Below are 14756 nucleotides of genomic sequence, written 5' to 3'. Positions count from 1 at the left end.
GAAGACGTGGCTTTTAACTCAAGTTAGTGGCTCAAGTTCTATTTCAGGATCCCCTATAGAGTTTAACTCCAGCTGTTAAAACAAGTCAAAAGCCGAGTCGCCGTGTCTGCACTGCTCTTTTAACATGGGTTAGATAATCTGAATCAGGAAGACATGTTTTTGCAGTGTAGACATATCCTGAGTACGAGACAATCCCTGACCCAAAGAGCTTGCAGTCTAAAGAGACAAGAGGAAACGAGCACAGAGAGATGATGTGATTTGCCCAAGGTCACAGGGGCAGGCCTGTGGCAGAGACAGGAATACAGCCCCAATCCGGTGCCTACCACTGGATCATACTGCCTCTCTACAAGCCAAGCTGGGGTCTTTCTTCTCATGCAGCATCACTAGCAACAGCACTTCTGCCGGGCCAAATTCTGTACTCCCGTGTAACTCAGCTGAAAAAAATTCCCCCATCAGGAAGGAAGCCGGCCCATCATCTTCAGCGTGACTCTGCAATTGGAACGTACTTAACAAGTCGGACGATGATGCATTCCCTGGTACAGAATCCAGCTCGCTCACCCAGGCCTGGGCTGGCTCTGCAGGGCTCCCAGAGAAGCAGCAGCGACTTATCTTAGCCACTAACGTCTGCAGATCTAACTTTGGCTACACGCAGGGGACGGATTTTGCTGACTCAGAAGGGGCTATTTTTCCATAGGCACTTTCCAAACCTTTTTCTGCTAAGATTTGGACATGAAAAAACATAACAAAGCCACCCAAAATCTCAATGTGTTTCTACTAGAAATTAGTGTCAAACCCGGGAACTGAGTTTCATGCACAATCATTAGCTAATTTAGATAAATCGGACAGATCTGTAACTGAGACAAATACACATGTACAATTTACAATAGATCCACGCTCATACCGAGATTTATTGATCCCTTGAAAGGCAGAGACTGCATACTGTATCAAGTTTCCACTCAAGGGGGAAGAAAAAAAAGCCTGGTTAATCCATGCCGGGCGAAAACCAGCTGGAGTGATTACAGTACAGCAAGGAAACAGCTGGAGCTACTGTATTACAGCACAGTAAGAAAACAGCTGGCGCCATCACACCATGGGAAAAACAGCTGGAGCAATTACAGTTAAAAAATAAACCGCTGGGAGTGCTGAGGTGGGCGCAGATACATCAGGCAGGTTCAGAGCAGGCGGCTGTAGGGTTGGGTGTAGGAAGAACGGCTATTCTTGTGGTCATGGTACTGCAGGACTCAACAGATCTGGGTTCCAGTCCCAGCTTTGCCACAGATGCCTTGTGCAAGTCGTTGCATCGCTCTGTGCTGTAGCACCTTCCCCTTGGTACAGTGGGAATCATCAGCCTTCCTTTGTCCGCTTAGACTGAAAGCTCTTTGGGGCGGAGCCTGTCTTTCATTAGCTGGATAGACAGCCCTCAGCACCAGTCTGAGTCAGGGGACGCCTGCTCATTATAGCCGGTGTTCTGGGGATATAGCGAGGCAGGCACAGGCAAAGAGACCTAACGTCTCCCACCGTTCAAAGGATGGTCTCCAGCAGTCAGCCTCTTCTTGGACGGCAACTAGACAGGATGTCCTGTTTCTGTGGCGCTTGAATCTGTGATGCTGAGGTTTTATTTGGCTGGGTCACGACGGATCATCGCCTTTTGGGGACTCATTCTCCCAGCCCTAATGGAGTAGGCTTTGCTCACTACCAGTGCTTAAACATTTGTGCAGGTCAGAAGATGGCCCATGGATTGACCATAAGCCCCTGCCTACAGTCTAACCGGAAACTTCACATTAGAGCCGGTCAGGAAAAGATATTTTCCCCCTATGGAAAATAATAATATTTCTTTTACCTCCAAAATTGCCTATGAAAAGTTTTGTGTTTCTTGTTGCAAACCAAAGACAATTCAGCTTTCAGCCACCAAAACCAGAACATTTTCTATGTTAACCTGGAAATGTTGGCAGGTTGGCTGCTGATAAAGATATTAATACTTTTGTTTTAAAAAAAAAATCCCACAACCATTGTTTTTGCCAAAACCTTGTTTTTCAACAGAAACGCTGGTCGCTGAGAAGAACTTTACCGTCTCTACACACCATAGCCTGGGGCTAGAGTGATTCCCGGGCCTATCGAACAGTGGGGTGTAGATTAGGAGTGAAGTTTGAAAATGCCCAGGAAGGAACCAAGGTTTGCAACAGCCTCTGCCATTTTGTTTTCCTTGCTAAGCTTCCTAGACAGGTCTGTGACAGTGTACCCCATAAGGCTTTATGGGGGGGTGCTTATAAATGTATGTATGATCTAACTGGAATAGGGTTTTGCTACATATGCCATGTAACATATCTATGTAAAGGTTATGATCTACTGGTTACGTTCATCCTAGTTGTATGCAGGTACCGTTTGTGTGTTCAAAGTTATGAACATTGGCTGCATAATTGTTTGATTTCTAAGTAGCCTTAGTTAGAACATTTGGTCACTTCTTGGGAAAGGAATGTGCAAATTAAGTGCTCAATCAGGAAGCACTTAACAGACAAAAGAGCTTGGAAGACTCCAATCCACATAAGACGTCTACCTGAGGACGTTCAAGGTAGCATGTGGGTAATGGCTGCTACCTGCAAGTCCTGAGTCATGCATGGGCATGTGACTGGCCCATGCGATTCCAAATCTCCATTTTGTGACTGGATTCTACACAGGGTGAGGAGGGGGTCTCCACCCACAAGAGGAAGTCTATTTAAACCCCTGGGAGACCCCTCCATTTTGTCTTCAGCTGGCTAAAGAAGGAGCCTCTCCACGCCCTACCCCCCCCCAAGGATACTTGAAGGAAACTGGAACAAAGGACAGTAGCTACAGGGGGGATGAGTGATTGCTGGACCCAGGCTAAAAGGAGATTAGTCTGTAAAAGGGAGCACTCTGGAACTGCTGAGGATTTTATCTGTATTTAGTTTAATTGACATAGATTTGCGCTTTTTATTTTATTTTGTTTGGTGACTTACTTTGTTCTGCCTGTTACTACTTGGAACTACTTAAATCCTACTGTCTGTATTTAATAAAATCACTTTTTACTTAGTAATTAACTCAGAGTATGTATTAATACCTGGGGGAGCAAACAACTGTGCATATCTCTCTATCAGCGTTCTAGAGGGTGAACAATTTATGAGTTTGCCCTGCATAAGCTTTATACAGGGTAAAATGGATTTATTCGGGTTTAGACCCCCATTGGGAGTTGGGCATCTGAGTGTTAAAGACAAGCACACTTCTGTGAGCTGTTTTCAGGTAAACCTGCAGCTTTGGGGCAAGTAATTCAGACCCTGGGTCTGTGTTGGAGCAGACGGGAGTGTCTGGCTCAGCAAGACAGGGTGCTGGAGTCCTGAGCTGGCAGGGAAAACAGGAGCAGGGATAGTCTTGGCACATCAGGTGGCAGCTCCCAGGGGGGTTTCTGTGATCCAACCCGTCAAAAGGCCGATCAGATAAACCTTCCTTGGAGTCAGAGCCAACGCACCGGGCTTCCACAGTCTGAAAATTAAATACTGTCCACTAATACTGTCCTTAGTAATTACACATTCTTCCAGGTTAATTGCTAATACTTGAGGCTAAAACATATCACAGAGATTAATTACCTTGTAACCTGCAGCTGGAAACTCTTATGCTAAGGTTATAGTTTGGAAGACAGGCACAGGCAGCTCGTTCCCTTGTGACTACGTCGGTACCTCTCCTGGTCTTGCTTAGGTTAGGTTAGCTCTCGTGCTGTTGCTTAGACTGCAGAGAGGCCACGGAATAGGTTACGCACCCTCAGGATGTCCTGACCTGAGCCAAATCTGGAGCATTACAGGGTAGGACGCCAGTGAGGGACAGGGGGCTGTTGATGCTCTCCGGCCAGCATGTTTTTGGTCTTACACATTCTGTTCTTGCTTAGGCAACTTAATCGCAAGGGATGGGTGAACCTCAAAAGGTCCAGGTTCAGAGGCACACCCAAAAGCTTGTAATGGCTGGAAGAGCCTTCTCCTGCCCCTCTGTGCAGCCCAGACGCTTCACTTCATCCAGGGCCTCTCTCTGCAGGAGTCACTCCTGAATGTCCTGCTGCTTAAGCCCCCGTCCCTTGCCGTCCTTGCACGGCTCCCAGCAGGATCTCCAAAGCTACTAGGCACCAGCGTGACTGGGTGCAGGCTCTCCACATCGCCAGCCCGTGTGTGCCTGCTCCATTAGTGCTAAACACGTCCAAGGCGAGGATGGGCAGGTCAGAGACATGGGCACGTCTGACACATGGATTTAAGCAGGACCCTTACTGCTAATAAGGTTCTCCCCTTTGAGTCCTTGCTCCGGCGGCTCCTCTCATATAACCAGGATCTAGCTAGCATCCAGCGCCTGTAACTAGGGGGCTGCCCGGTAGCACCCTCAGCCACGCCACATGGATCTGCCCGGCGTCCCCTGCCCCACTCCACTCTTTACGCCTTGTCTTCTTAGGCCCAGCCTAAGCCTAAGCCTTCTTCACCTGCATAGCGCAGGATCAGGCCATCATGCAACCAAAGCCACCATTACCGCCTGGTGGCAGGTTCCCGGTGCACGCAGCCCTTTCAGCCGCCCGAGTCACTCAGCACATGTGGGGGCTGAGCACTGGGTAGCGAGAAGTGAGTTGGTATATTAGAAGCATAATGCATCATTAGCGGAAGTGACTTTCCCTGAGCTCCCCTGGGACACCGTACAGCTCCCGTGGCTGGCTCCTGAAATACTGTACCAGTTCCACTTCATTAGAACACGGTTCTGTCTTGGATTTCATGTCACATTATCTGGATCTTCAGAGCTCGAAATTAACTTTGTAGGGCTAGACGGCTCAGCTAATCCCGGCCTGGCACAGCGGGAGAGAGAAGGGAAATGTATGCTGAGTGTCAAGCAAACGCTTCCTGCTTGATTAGGCTGCAGCGCTGGGAAGTAGCAGGAACCCAGTCTCTTGGGACGCTGAAAACTCGACCGGATAAAGCACTGGAGAATATAGGGAAGGGGCCATGGCTGAAATATCAGGGGGTCGCCGTGTTAGTCTGTATCCACAAAAACAACAAGGAGTCCGGTGGCACCTTAAAGACAAACAGATTCTCTGGGCATAAACTTTCGTGGATAAAAAACCTCACCTCTTCAGTTGCATCTGAAGAAGTGGGGTTTTTTACCCACGAAAACTTATGCCCAAATAAATCTGTTAGTCTTTAAGGTGCCACCGGACTCCTTGTTGTTAAAGCTGAAATACTGGCCCCATTAAATGGCAAAATTCCCTCTGACTTCAATGCTGCAGTAGTCAGGAGTCCTGGGATGGTCTAAATCCTAGGAACTCATCCTGGGCATTGGGCCACTCTGCTTTTCCCATATTACTAAGTGGGAGGGAAGTGCCCGCTAGCTGCTGGGAATATGGGAGTAGGGAGGGGGCCCCACGTGGGAATGGTTGAGAACTACAGCTCTAGACGACCTACTGGGAAAAGATTTTTTCCATCTCTAATTTCTGGTGGCTGCTAAGAGCCAGCCCTCTAGCAAAGCACCAGCATGAGAATAGGGACTTCTCTGGAGGCACAGAAACAATTATTTAGGGCAGGCCAGCCCAGTCTAGGGCAGGCCAGCCCAGTGGCTCAGCATCAGGGGGACGAGCTAGGTCTCGGCACAGGGCAGTCAGGTTCCAGTGCTGATGGCAGGGCCTCTAGTCCCAAGGGCTCTGACCACAGCGGGAGGCTTTGGCTTTTCCGGCCTCAACACACTTTGAGACAAGAGTCACCCGCCCAGCCGGTGATACCTGCCCCGAGCCTGAAATCTGAGCTCCCTGGAACGAGGGGGGGAGAGGAAGAGGCTGCCTAACCTGGTGCAGAGCTGGGGTAAATGTACGACAGCTCAGGTGGGCGTGACAGGGGCCCCGATGGCTCAGACCCAGGGTCTGTAGTAACGCCGCAGACAGCGTGTACGGACCCAGAGCAGTGGAGACTCGGGGTTTCGCACAGACTCCAAGCAAGGGGAGGGAGATGAGCGAGACCTGCCCAGGTATGCTGACAGCTAGATCAGCACTGGCTCCCTCTCATAGGATGCAGCCCACGGCGGTGGTGAGCTGCGGGGTCATGTCTGTCTTGGGCCAGGGCCTGCTGCACTCTCCGCCACACACACGGGTCAGCCGATGAAGAGCAGGGAGCTCATTCACACGCTACGAAACCGCGCGGCCGTGCTCTTGTTCCGGGCGCAAACACCGGCCAGCTAAACAAAGCCAATAACTGAGGCAGGCTGACCTCTGACTCTTTCTTGCTGTTAATAATTACCTCACGGTGGCTTAATTAATTAGTGTTTGTGAGCCTCGGGTGAAAGGGGCTGCCTAAACGCAAGGTACTAATTATTTTAATTATTATGATTGCTTTTAGGCTTCAATTCCCCAACAAGAAGAACAAAGACCAAGGATGTTCGGTGCTGAGGACAATCTGGTTGACAAAGGAGAAACGTGACAAAACTAGAAATTCTGATGGAGAATTGAAAACCGCTGCCTGGTTGTCTTGGTCCTGCCAGTCCTAAGGCCGGGTACAAGGTGGTTACGCAAGGTGTGGGTGGAAACTACCACTTGGCAGAAGTCAGGGTAAGTGTGAGATGTAGCCCTCTGCTCTGAATGGCAGACACCCGCCCCCTGAGCGCCAGCTCCCTCACCTGAAAGAGGACGCAGGGAAAAGGGCCGGGACGTAGATGGAGGATGGGCTTGTGAAGGGTTAAGCACCACCTTGCTCCCAGTAGTGAGGCACCTAACTAGGCGATCCCCTCTTCGACCTCACTCCCGCTACCGGGCAGAATAACTTGGTGCTCACTCAGCAGCGCTCTGTCCCGCACAGTACGTTTTACCTACCACCCGGCCACTACCTTCCCTTGGGAGCAGAACTAGAGCCCTTCCATTGAAAAGACACAAATCAGAACAGCCAGGGCATCGGGTGCCGCCCAGCATGGAATGCCCCAATCCGGCGCTCAGTCCGGACAGAGACAGACTGCACAGGGAGAGGTGATGGCTGAGGGACGAATGAAGGAGAGAGGCCGAGCGGTCTGCTCGAGCCAGTGGTTTTGGGTGTGTGCGAGTCCTGCTAACCAGGCTGAGCTGGCTAGCTTATCGATGGCATATTAATAACTGGTATTATCCACACCACACGCCTGTTAGAATGCATTACGCACAAATAGCACTAAGCACACATATTACAGCAGTCACATAGCTTAATTTGGCATATACCTTTACTATAATCCCGTTCTCCTGTGCTAGCTGTCCCATAACACCTTGCATTAGCTGAAGTAAGCTTTGGCTTAAGCCATCAGGATCAGGACACATGATCATTTTACCACAGCGAGAGGAAGGGAGCTATTCTCACAGGGCAGCACTGGAACATCCCCAGGGAACAGGACAAGGGATATGATTGTTCTACCCTAGTACAGACCTAGCAGGTGCCTTCACGCCCCTGGGTACCTGCAACACATGTGTTCAGACTAGAGAGATAAGGGGTACCAGAAAAACAAGGCAGAAAGCCGATTGGTTAAATCTAGTTTCTAATCATAATAGAGATATCCTATCTCCTAGAACTGCAAGGGACCTTGAAAGGTCATTGAGTCCAGCCTCCTGCCTTCACAAGCAGGACCAAGTACTGATTTTTGCCCCAGATCCCTAAATGGTCCCCTCAAGGATTGAACTCACAACCCTGGGTTGAGCAGGCCAAATGCTCAAACCGCTGAACTACCCCTCCCCCTCAGATGACACACATAGTACCTCTTAACTGTAAACAGGTAGGGTATAAAAAGATGGCTTTAGGGTGCACCTGCTCTGTCAGGTGAGTGTGACCAGGCTGCACGAGAGGGCTTTGCAGAGACCGGTATTGTATACAACCTCTCTCCTGTACTGGGCTTAGAGCAATCAAGCTGACCGATGCTGGTTATTTGGTCTCCTGAATATATTTCAAAATGAACAGAAGTGTGGTCAAGCCTCCGACTATCCAATTTATCAACAAATCCCCTCTTCCAGTAGCCACTTCCAGCGGTGGGGCTGAATTCCCGAACAGCGGTGCTGGAATCGCCCTAGTGAGCCCCTTTCCCCCACCACGGGAGGGCTCTGCTGAGCGACAGTGCAGGGGAAGAGACACACATGGACTATGGAAACTCAAAGCTGGTGAGGCAACAATACAAAGTTGTCACCTACCCTCACTGCCAGGAGCGGGAGTGACCGGGCACACACGTGGCTTTCCATTGGGATTTCAGGACCCCTCTTGCTTTCCCTGGTCCCTCTTTTCCTCCATCGCTTTTGCTATCTCACTTTCCCTGCCATTACATGGTCCTTCTGGCTATCTCCACGCATACCCTACCTATCCATCCATCCCCATGCACTCCCACTATCTAGCTATCCATCCCTCCTCAAACACCTCTGGTGTTTCTACAGTCCCAGGCACCAGGGCCCTAGGTGTGTCTCTCAAAACACTTTACCCTGCATCCCGAGCTGTTCCCTGTTCTTTCCCTCCCCTGCTGCTGGGAATGAGTTTTCTCCAGGACTCCCCTTTCCTTGGAGCAGCTGCCCACTCCCAGCAGTGCCCCTCTGCCAACTTTCCAGACCTTTGTGCTTGCAACATCCCTCAGCCATGCTCACTGCGGGTGAAATTCACGTCACCCGCATACGTGAGAGTCCCTGGGCTATGTCTGGGATGGGCCTGGGGAGCTGAAGTCCATGCCCACACGCTGGGGCCAGGGAACGGGACCGCACTGCACATCTCCAACCTCGGAGCTGCTACTCCAGACTATGGACTGGAAGAGTGACCACAACCCCACTGCATGGCCTATGCACATATCACAGAGCCCGACCCCTGGACTGCCCCAGTCACCACACTCCCCGCCTGCATGGGCTGGCTCAGAGACCTTCTCTACCGCACAGAGGGGCTATGCAAGGATCCCTCGGTGGCCTCTCTGGGTGCTCTCCTGCCCTGCCCCAAGCTGGGGCTTACCAGCTTACCCGCGGGCGACCCAGCGCACAGGGGCAGCAGCTGGCACTTACCATCCTCGTCCGTCTGGAATATCATCTCCTTCCCTTCCTTGCGCCCCTCGGGGTTGGAAAGGATGAGCTTCACGTGGACGTTCTTGTAGGGCAGCAGGTTCTTGATGGTGTAGCGGTGGACGTTGTGCTCCATCTTCATGCACTCCCGGAAGGTCTGGTTGTGGCTGGTGCCCACGAAGTAGCGGTAGCAGAGGGACACCGTGTAGGTATGGCAACGCGTCAGGTTGTAGCCCAGCGGCTCCCACTGCAGCGTCAGCTGCCTGGACTGGATCTCAGAGAAGGCCAGGCCTTTGGGGGCCCTCATGGGCTCTGGCAGGGAGAGAGGGAGAGAGGCGTGAGACGAGGAAAACCATCCACCGGGAAGGGCAACGGGGCTAAATCAGCGGCAGGACCCAAAGGAAATGAATGGGGTGAACCTCAGCTTTGATCCTAGTGAACGCCGGGCCACGGGGCAGCCTAACTGGTCAGGAAGATCCAAGTCTAGCAAAGCAGAGGGCTCTGCGGGACCTCATTGGCACTAAGGCCCCTTTAGTGGGCAGCCTAAAGGAGACAAAGCAGGTGTAAACGTAACGTACACCCATTTAAGGGCTCTGTACACTGCCACAGTGATGTAAAGGGCCTTACTATACAGGGGAATCAGGCCCTAGATGAAGAGCTAAAACAGATAAGAAGGAACTTGTGTGAGGTGACTTTGGGCACCTCGCTTCACCTTTGAGTTTCCGCATCGGAAATGTGGGGATGCTCAGCCTCCCCGGTCGTGAGTCTTTGCTGTCCCCTCCCCTTGAGTTCCTCCAAGGGAGGGCGACCAAGGAAGGCAGCTAAGCACCCACTGGCTGTTCTGGCATTTCCGTACCAGAAGGAGACGTGCCAAAATACCAGCAGCCGGGTTGTTCTCTTTGGGCCTGATTCTCCACTGGGCTATCACTTACACCAGTGCAAAGGGAGCGTAACACGCTGCCGGATCAGACCATTCATGCACTATGCTCACCTGCGCTGGCATAATGGCTGCACGGGGGGGAGGAGAATCAGGCCAGGATGCCCCTGGCAGACCGTATGGAAGTTCGCTCAAGAGAACCAGTTCCCACTAGAGAATCCCAGTGCAACCTTCCAGACTGGAGAGAGGCAGGTGAGGCTAAACATCAACTGCCCAGCCCAGCCCAACCAGACCCCAAAGCCCTCTGCAGGTCATCCATCAATGGCCACGTTCCCTGGACCCTATTATAGCAGGCATCTCAAGGGGGTTCACCATCTCCTACAGGCTCAGTCATCAAGGAGGACCATTTGACCATGCCCCACACAATCCCATTTGCAGAGAAGGTGAACCCTGTGGGGCATGGTGTCTTCCTCCTCCTCTTTTCTGGGGCTATGGTCCCCTGAAGATCTTCCACGCCGGCACCTGGGGGCTGTGTGCTTTCAGGAGGTCTAAGCCCGTCCCAGGGACTCACTGAGCGTGGCCGGGGGTGGGGAACGGAAGCACACAGACAAGGCTTTCCAGGCAGGCCCCAACCAATACCCGTAATAGGCCTGTGTGACCAGGGCCCTCGCTTTTCTATCAGGCTGGCGTCGGGCTCTCGAAAGGCCATAGACTCAGCGGAGTCGTTGGGAAGAAATTTAACCCGTTCTCACAACTGGCGTCGGTAGCAGATGTCTGATTTAATGAGGAACCACGCTGCTTTGCCAACAGCAAGCACACAGGTTCTTTATCGTAGCAGCGTAGAACCCCCCTGGACACACACACACACACACACACACACGAACGAAAGCGTTAATGCGGGCCTGAGAGGGTCTTAGAGCCAGGCTTCAGTAGAGAGGAAGCCCAGCTGGGGAGGAGCTGGGCGGTGGTTATAAAGGCAGGAGGTTTAGCGCAGAAGGGGGCTGCGGGGAGAGAGGCTGCAGTCACTCTGGGGTTAGAGAGGAAGAAGTCCAGCAGGACAGCAAGGCCTGGGCTCCTCACCTGAACAGGGGAGGCTGGCAAGCAACCAGGAGTGGCACAGAACAGCACTGGTGGGAGACCCTGGCAAATGGGCAGGGACTTGACCTTTATGGAGCAAGCTCTGAGAGGCATTTAATTGAGAGGGACGTAAGATCATCCCCACGGAGGTTGGAATTGGGTTGTTCTTTATACCTGTTTGCTGGGATTTTGTTGGGGGGGGCCCTGAGAGTCCTGGCCCTGAAACAAGGGGGAGACAGCAGCAAGGAGTGGGACTGAGCAGACCTTGGCTGCTGGTTCCTGGGCCAGAACCCAACATAGAGGGAGGGCCCGGGTCCCCCTACCAGTCACTGGTATGGCGGTGTGAAGCTGGAAAAAGGACAAGGACAAAGGAGAATCTTGAGAGAGGGGCATGAGGACCACAGGGCTCGGCGATGGGGCTGAAGACCTTTAGGTGAGGACCTTTGGATTGTTGATTTGTTGGCCTCTGCTACTCCAGAAGGGGTTAACTAACTAAATCACGACCTGGCCAGAGGGCCAAGTTATGGGAAGAGAGACCACCACGGTGCCGGTGCAACCATTGGCAAGAGGTGCCAGAAAGGGAGAGAGCAGTTATGCCTTGCCTGGCTACAAGGAGGCGCTCCAGCAGTAACTAACTACCTTCAACCGGCAGGCGGACGGGACCGGACCTGCTCACTGCAGGCAGGGGACAGCTATTCCGTTACTGCAAAGGGCTTTGGAAGTCCACAGAGGCATCATATCACAGAGCAAGGGAATTACTGTCCCGCTGTCAGTGGAAACGCTCTCATGGAGGATTTGGATCTGGCCCTGTACGGTCTAGTTAACCGGCGCCTGGAATGCTAACGTAACTGGTGAGTGACACCTGGAACCCAGTGCCTGGGAATCGTCCTTGGTGCTGTGAGCCTCATTCGAGATATGATGACTCCTGAGCTGTGTTCTGCAGCCCACTTTGCCAGGACGCAGGGCGACGCACGGACGTGTCTCAAGGAAGTTTTCCTACACACCGTCCCCCTGCCTCATGCTGCCATGAAGCCAACGTGCAGCACAAACCTCCCAGCGTTGCCCTAAGGAACAGGCTCGGCCTGGCAGACCGGCTCACGCCTGGGGCATTCATTGCGAATTGGATATTTCAAGCCACCCGTTTGGTTCTGAATTTACGGCCCAAACAAGGGCATTGCTGTGCCGGCTGTATGTGCAGCATACCAAGCAAGAGTCCGTATGTGTCTACATAGACAGAGACAGTCCCTTTAAAATCCCACCTGTCCTGCAAGGGAAATCTGAGCCTGCCGGAGGAATTCCACTGGAGAAATGACTTACTGTAAGACAGGCAGGGAGACATTTAAAGGGCAAGGACTGTCTAGAGACCAGAGAACGAATAAGAACTATGTCATCACTGCCTATCCCCCCTCCTCCTGCTCCTGGGGAAAGCCCAGGCTCCCTCTCCAGGAGTCACGCAAGCAGCATGACGGGCAGAGGCAGCTGGATTATCTAAGACCCCCGAAGGAGCCAGGTGATGCTCATGTATTTATAGGGCACATTTGGGAGGAGTGATTTGCTGGCGTGACAAGACACAGTAGGGGCAGCGCGTGATTCCAAGGATTAGAGCATGTCTGGCCCGTGACCGCCTAGACGGGCCCAAGGTCAAGTGCCTCTAAGCACCCTGGATATACAATAATCGCCCTGCGATGTGCCTCTGGGAGGCTCCCACGGCTGCTCTGGAATGGATTCTTCGGACAGATAAGGGAAGCAGCAACAGTCTATCTCCTGGGCAGCATGGATGGGGTTGCGGGTCCTCTCCAGTCCTGCAATGGGGCAGCGGCAGCTCCCAATGTCGCTGCAACCTGAAACAGCAGGATTGCTGGGGGACTGAGTGGGCCACATTCCCAAGGGATTTCCCCAGGCAGGAATTTGGCCCGATCAGCTTTGCTGGTTGTTGTTATGGAACATGAACTTCCGCCGGTGAAATAGCCTCACCCCTGTTCCTCAGGCGTCTGGATTTACTACCCACCCAGCTCCATGACTACCAGAGCCCGGACCCAACCCAGGGCTCTGGGAGTCTGTAGGTATCGGAGCTACCCGGTGAGCCAAGCGGCAGTCTCCCCTGTCTCGGCTGAAAGTTGCTCTTTGCAGCTCAAATCATCAAGGGACTGGTGCCGAAACGTGGCCAACTCATTTCAGGGGTGAGTGAGCCCCGAGCTGGATGGCAAGAGGCCGCAGAGGGCACAGGCCAGGGGGTAACCTCACTGTGCCACAGGCCTGTTTGGATCAGCTGAGAGCCTTGCCACTTCGCGTGGGGTGGGAGGTGCCAGGGGCCTCCTGGCGCGCAGAGCCTCTGAACAGCACCGATGAATTCCAGCTTTGCAGGGGAGACCTCATTAAAGTCACCCCAGGATCATTCCCAATAGGGCACCCACAGCAGCAAAGCCTCCATGGGGTGGAAACTTCTGGCCTGATCAAAGCCAGGCAGAGGAGCCTGCCCCGTGGTGTTACTGAGCCCCGGGGAAGTGGAAACTCAGGTGAGCAAGGAACAAGGCCTGCCTGTACCGCATGTCAGAGACAGCCATGCAGGGGAGGGACCGGCGATGCTCCCTGGGGAGCCCAACAGGGAGCAGGTGAGTCACCTCCCCACACAGCCATTAATAGGAATGATGGGTAGCATTAGATAGAAGGGTGTTATCACCATCCTCATTCTCGAGGGCTGTGACTCATTCACCACTCACTGTGGGAGCCGGCAAACACTGGCAGTTGCTCTGAGCGATCTCAATGCTCAAATTAGACTACGCGCAGTCACCGGAGAAATGTCGGGCTGGAAGGCACCTCGAGAGGTCGTCTAGTCCAGCCCCCAGCGCTGAGGCAGGATTAAGTATGGCTAGACCATGCCTGACAGGTGCTTGTCCAACCTCCAAACCTTCCCAGGTAACCTGTTTCACTGCTTCGCTGTCCTTAGAGTTAGGAAGATTTTCCTAATATCCAACCTAAATCTCCCTTGCTGTAAACTCAGCTGATTCCTTCTCGTCCTACCCTCGGTGGCCATGGAGAACAATTCATCACCTTCCTTTTTATAACAGCCTTTAACATATTCGAAGACAGTTATCAGGTCCCCCCTCAGCCGTCTCTTCTCTAGACTTAACATGCCCAATTCTTTCAACTTCTCCTCGCGGGTCAGGTTTTCTAAACCTCTCATCATTTTTGTTACTCTCCTCTGGACTCTAATTTAGCCACATCCTTCTTGAAGTGCGGTGCCCAAAACAACACAGAACTCCAGCTGAGGCCTCCCTGGTGCCAAACAGAGCGAAAAAATTAGCTTCTGTGTCTTACCCATGATACTTCAGTTGATAGACCCCGGAACGACCTTTGCCTTTTTCGCAGCAGTATCACATTGTTGGCTCATGTTCAATTTGTGATCGACTCGGACCCCCAGATCCTTTCCAGCAGTGCGACCACCTAGCCAGCTATTCCCCACGTTGTCACTATGCATTTGATATTTTTCTTCCTAAATGTAGTACTTTGCCCTTGTCTTTACTGACTTTTTTTCTTATTGGTTTCAGACCAATTCTCCAAGTTATCAAGATCATGTTGAATTCTAATCCTGTCCTCCAAAGTACTTGCAACCCCTCCCAGCTTGGAGTCACCTGCAGATTTTATAAGCATGCTCTCCACTCCACCATCCAAGTTGTTCATGAAAATACTGACTAGCACCGGACCCAGGGACAGACCCCTGTGGGGCCCCGCGTGACACGTCCTCCCTGTTTGACAGCAAACTGTTGATGGCCTCTCTTCGAGTATGATTTGTCAACAAGTCAC

At 52.3% G+C, this 14756-nt stretch overlaps 1 protein-coding gene across 4 annotated transcripts in view; it reads right to left on the bottom strand.

The window, feature by feature from the left end:
- The window catches only part of PTPRU (protein tyrosine phosphatase receptor type U), a 275704-nt gene that overhangs the window by 106946 nt on the left and 154002 nt on the right, over positions 1-14756 (bottom strand). For all 4 annotated transcript variants that reach the window (XM_034753847.1, XM_034753848.1, XM_034753849.1 and 1 more), the window contains exon 8: positions 9002-9310. In XM_034753847.1, the coding sequence (XP_034609738.1) occupies positions 9002-9310 (309 nt within the window). The remainder of the gene's footprint in view (positions 1-9001; positions 9311-14756) is intronic.

Source organism: Trachemys scripta, chromosome 20, assembly GCF_013100865.1.
Source record: "Trachemys scripta elegans isolate TJP31775 chromosome 20, CAS_Tse_1.0, whole genome shotgun sequence".
In the NCBI taxonomy this organism is placed as follows: domain Eukaryota; kingdom Metazoa; phylum Chordata; order Testudines; family Emydidae; genus Trachemys; species Trachemys scripta.
The sequence above is the reverse complement of the archived record's forward strand: the minus strand, read 5'-3'. Positions and strand labels throughout refer to the sequence as shown.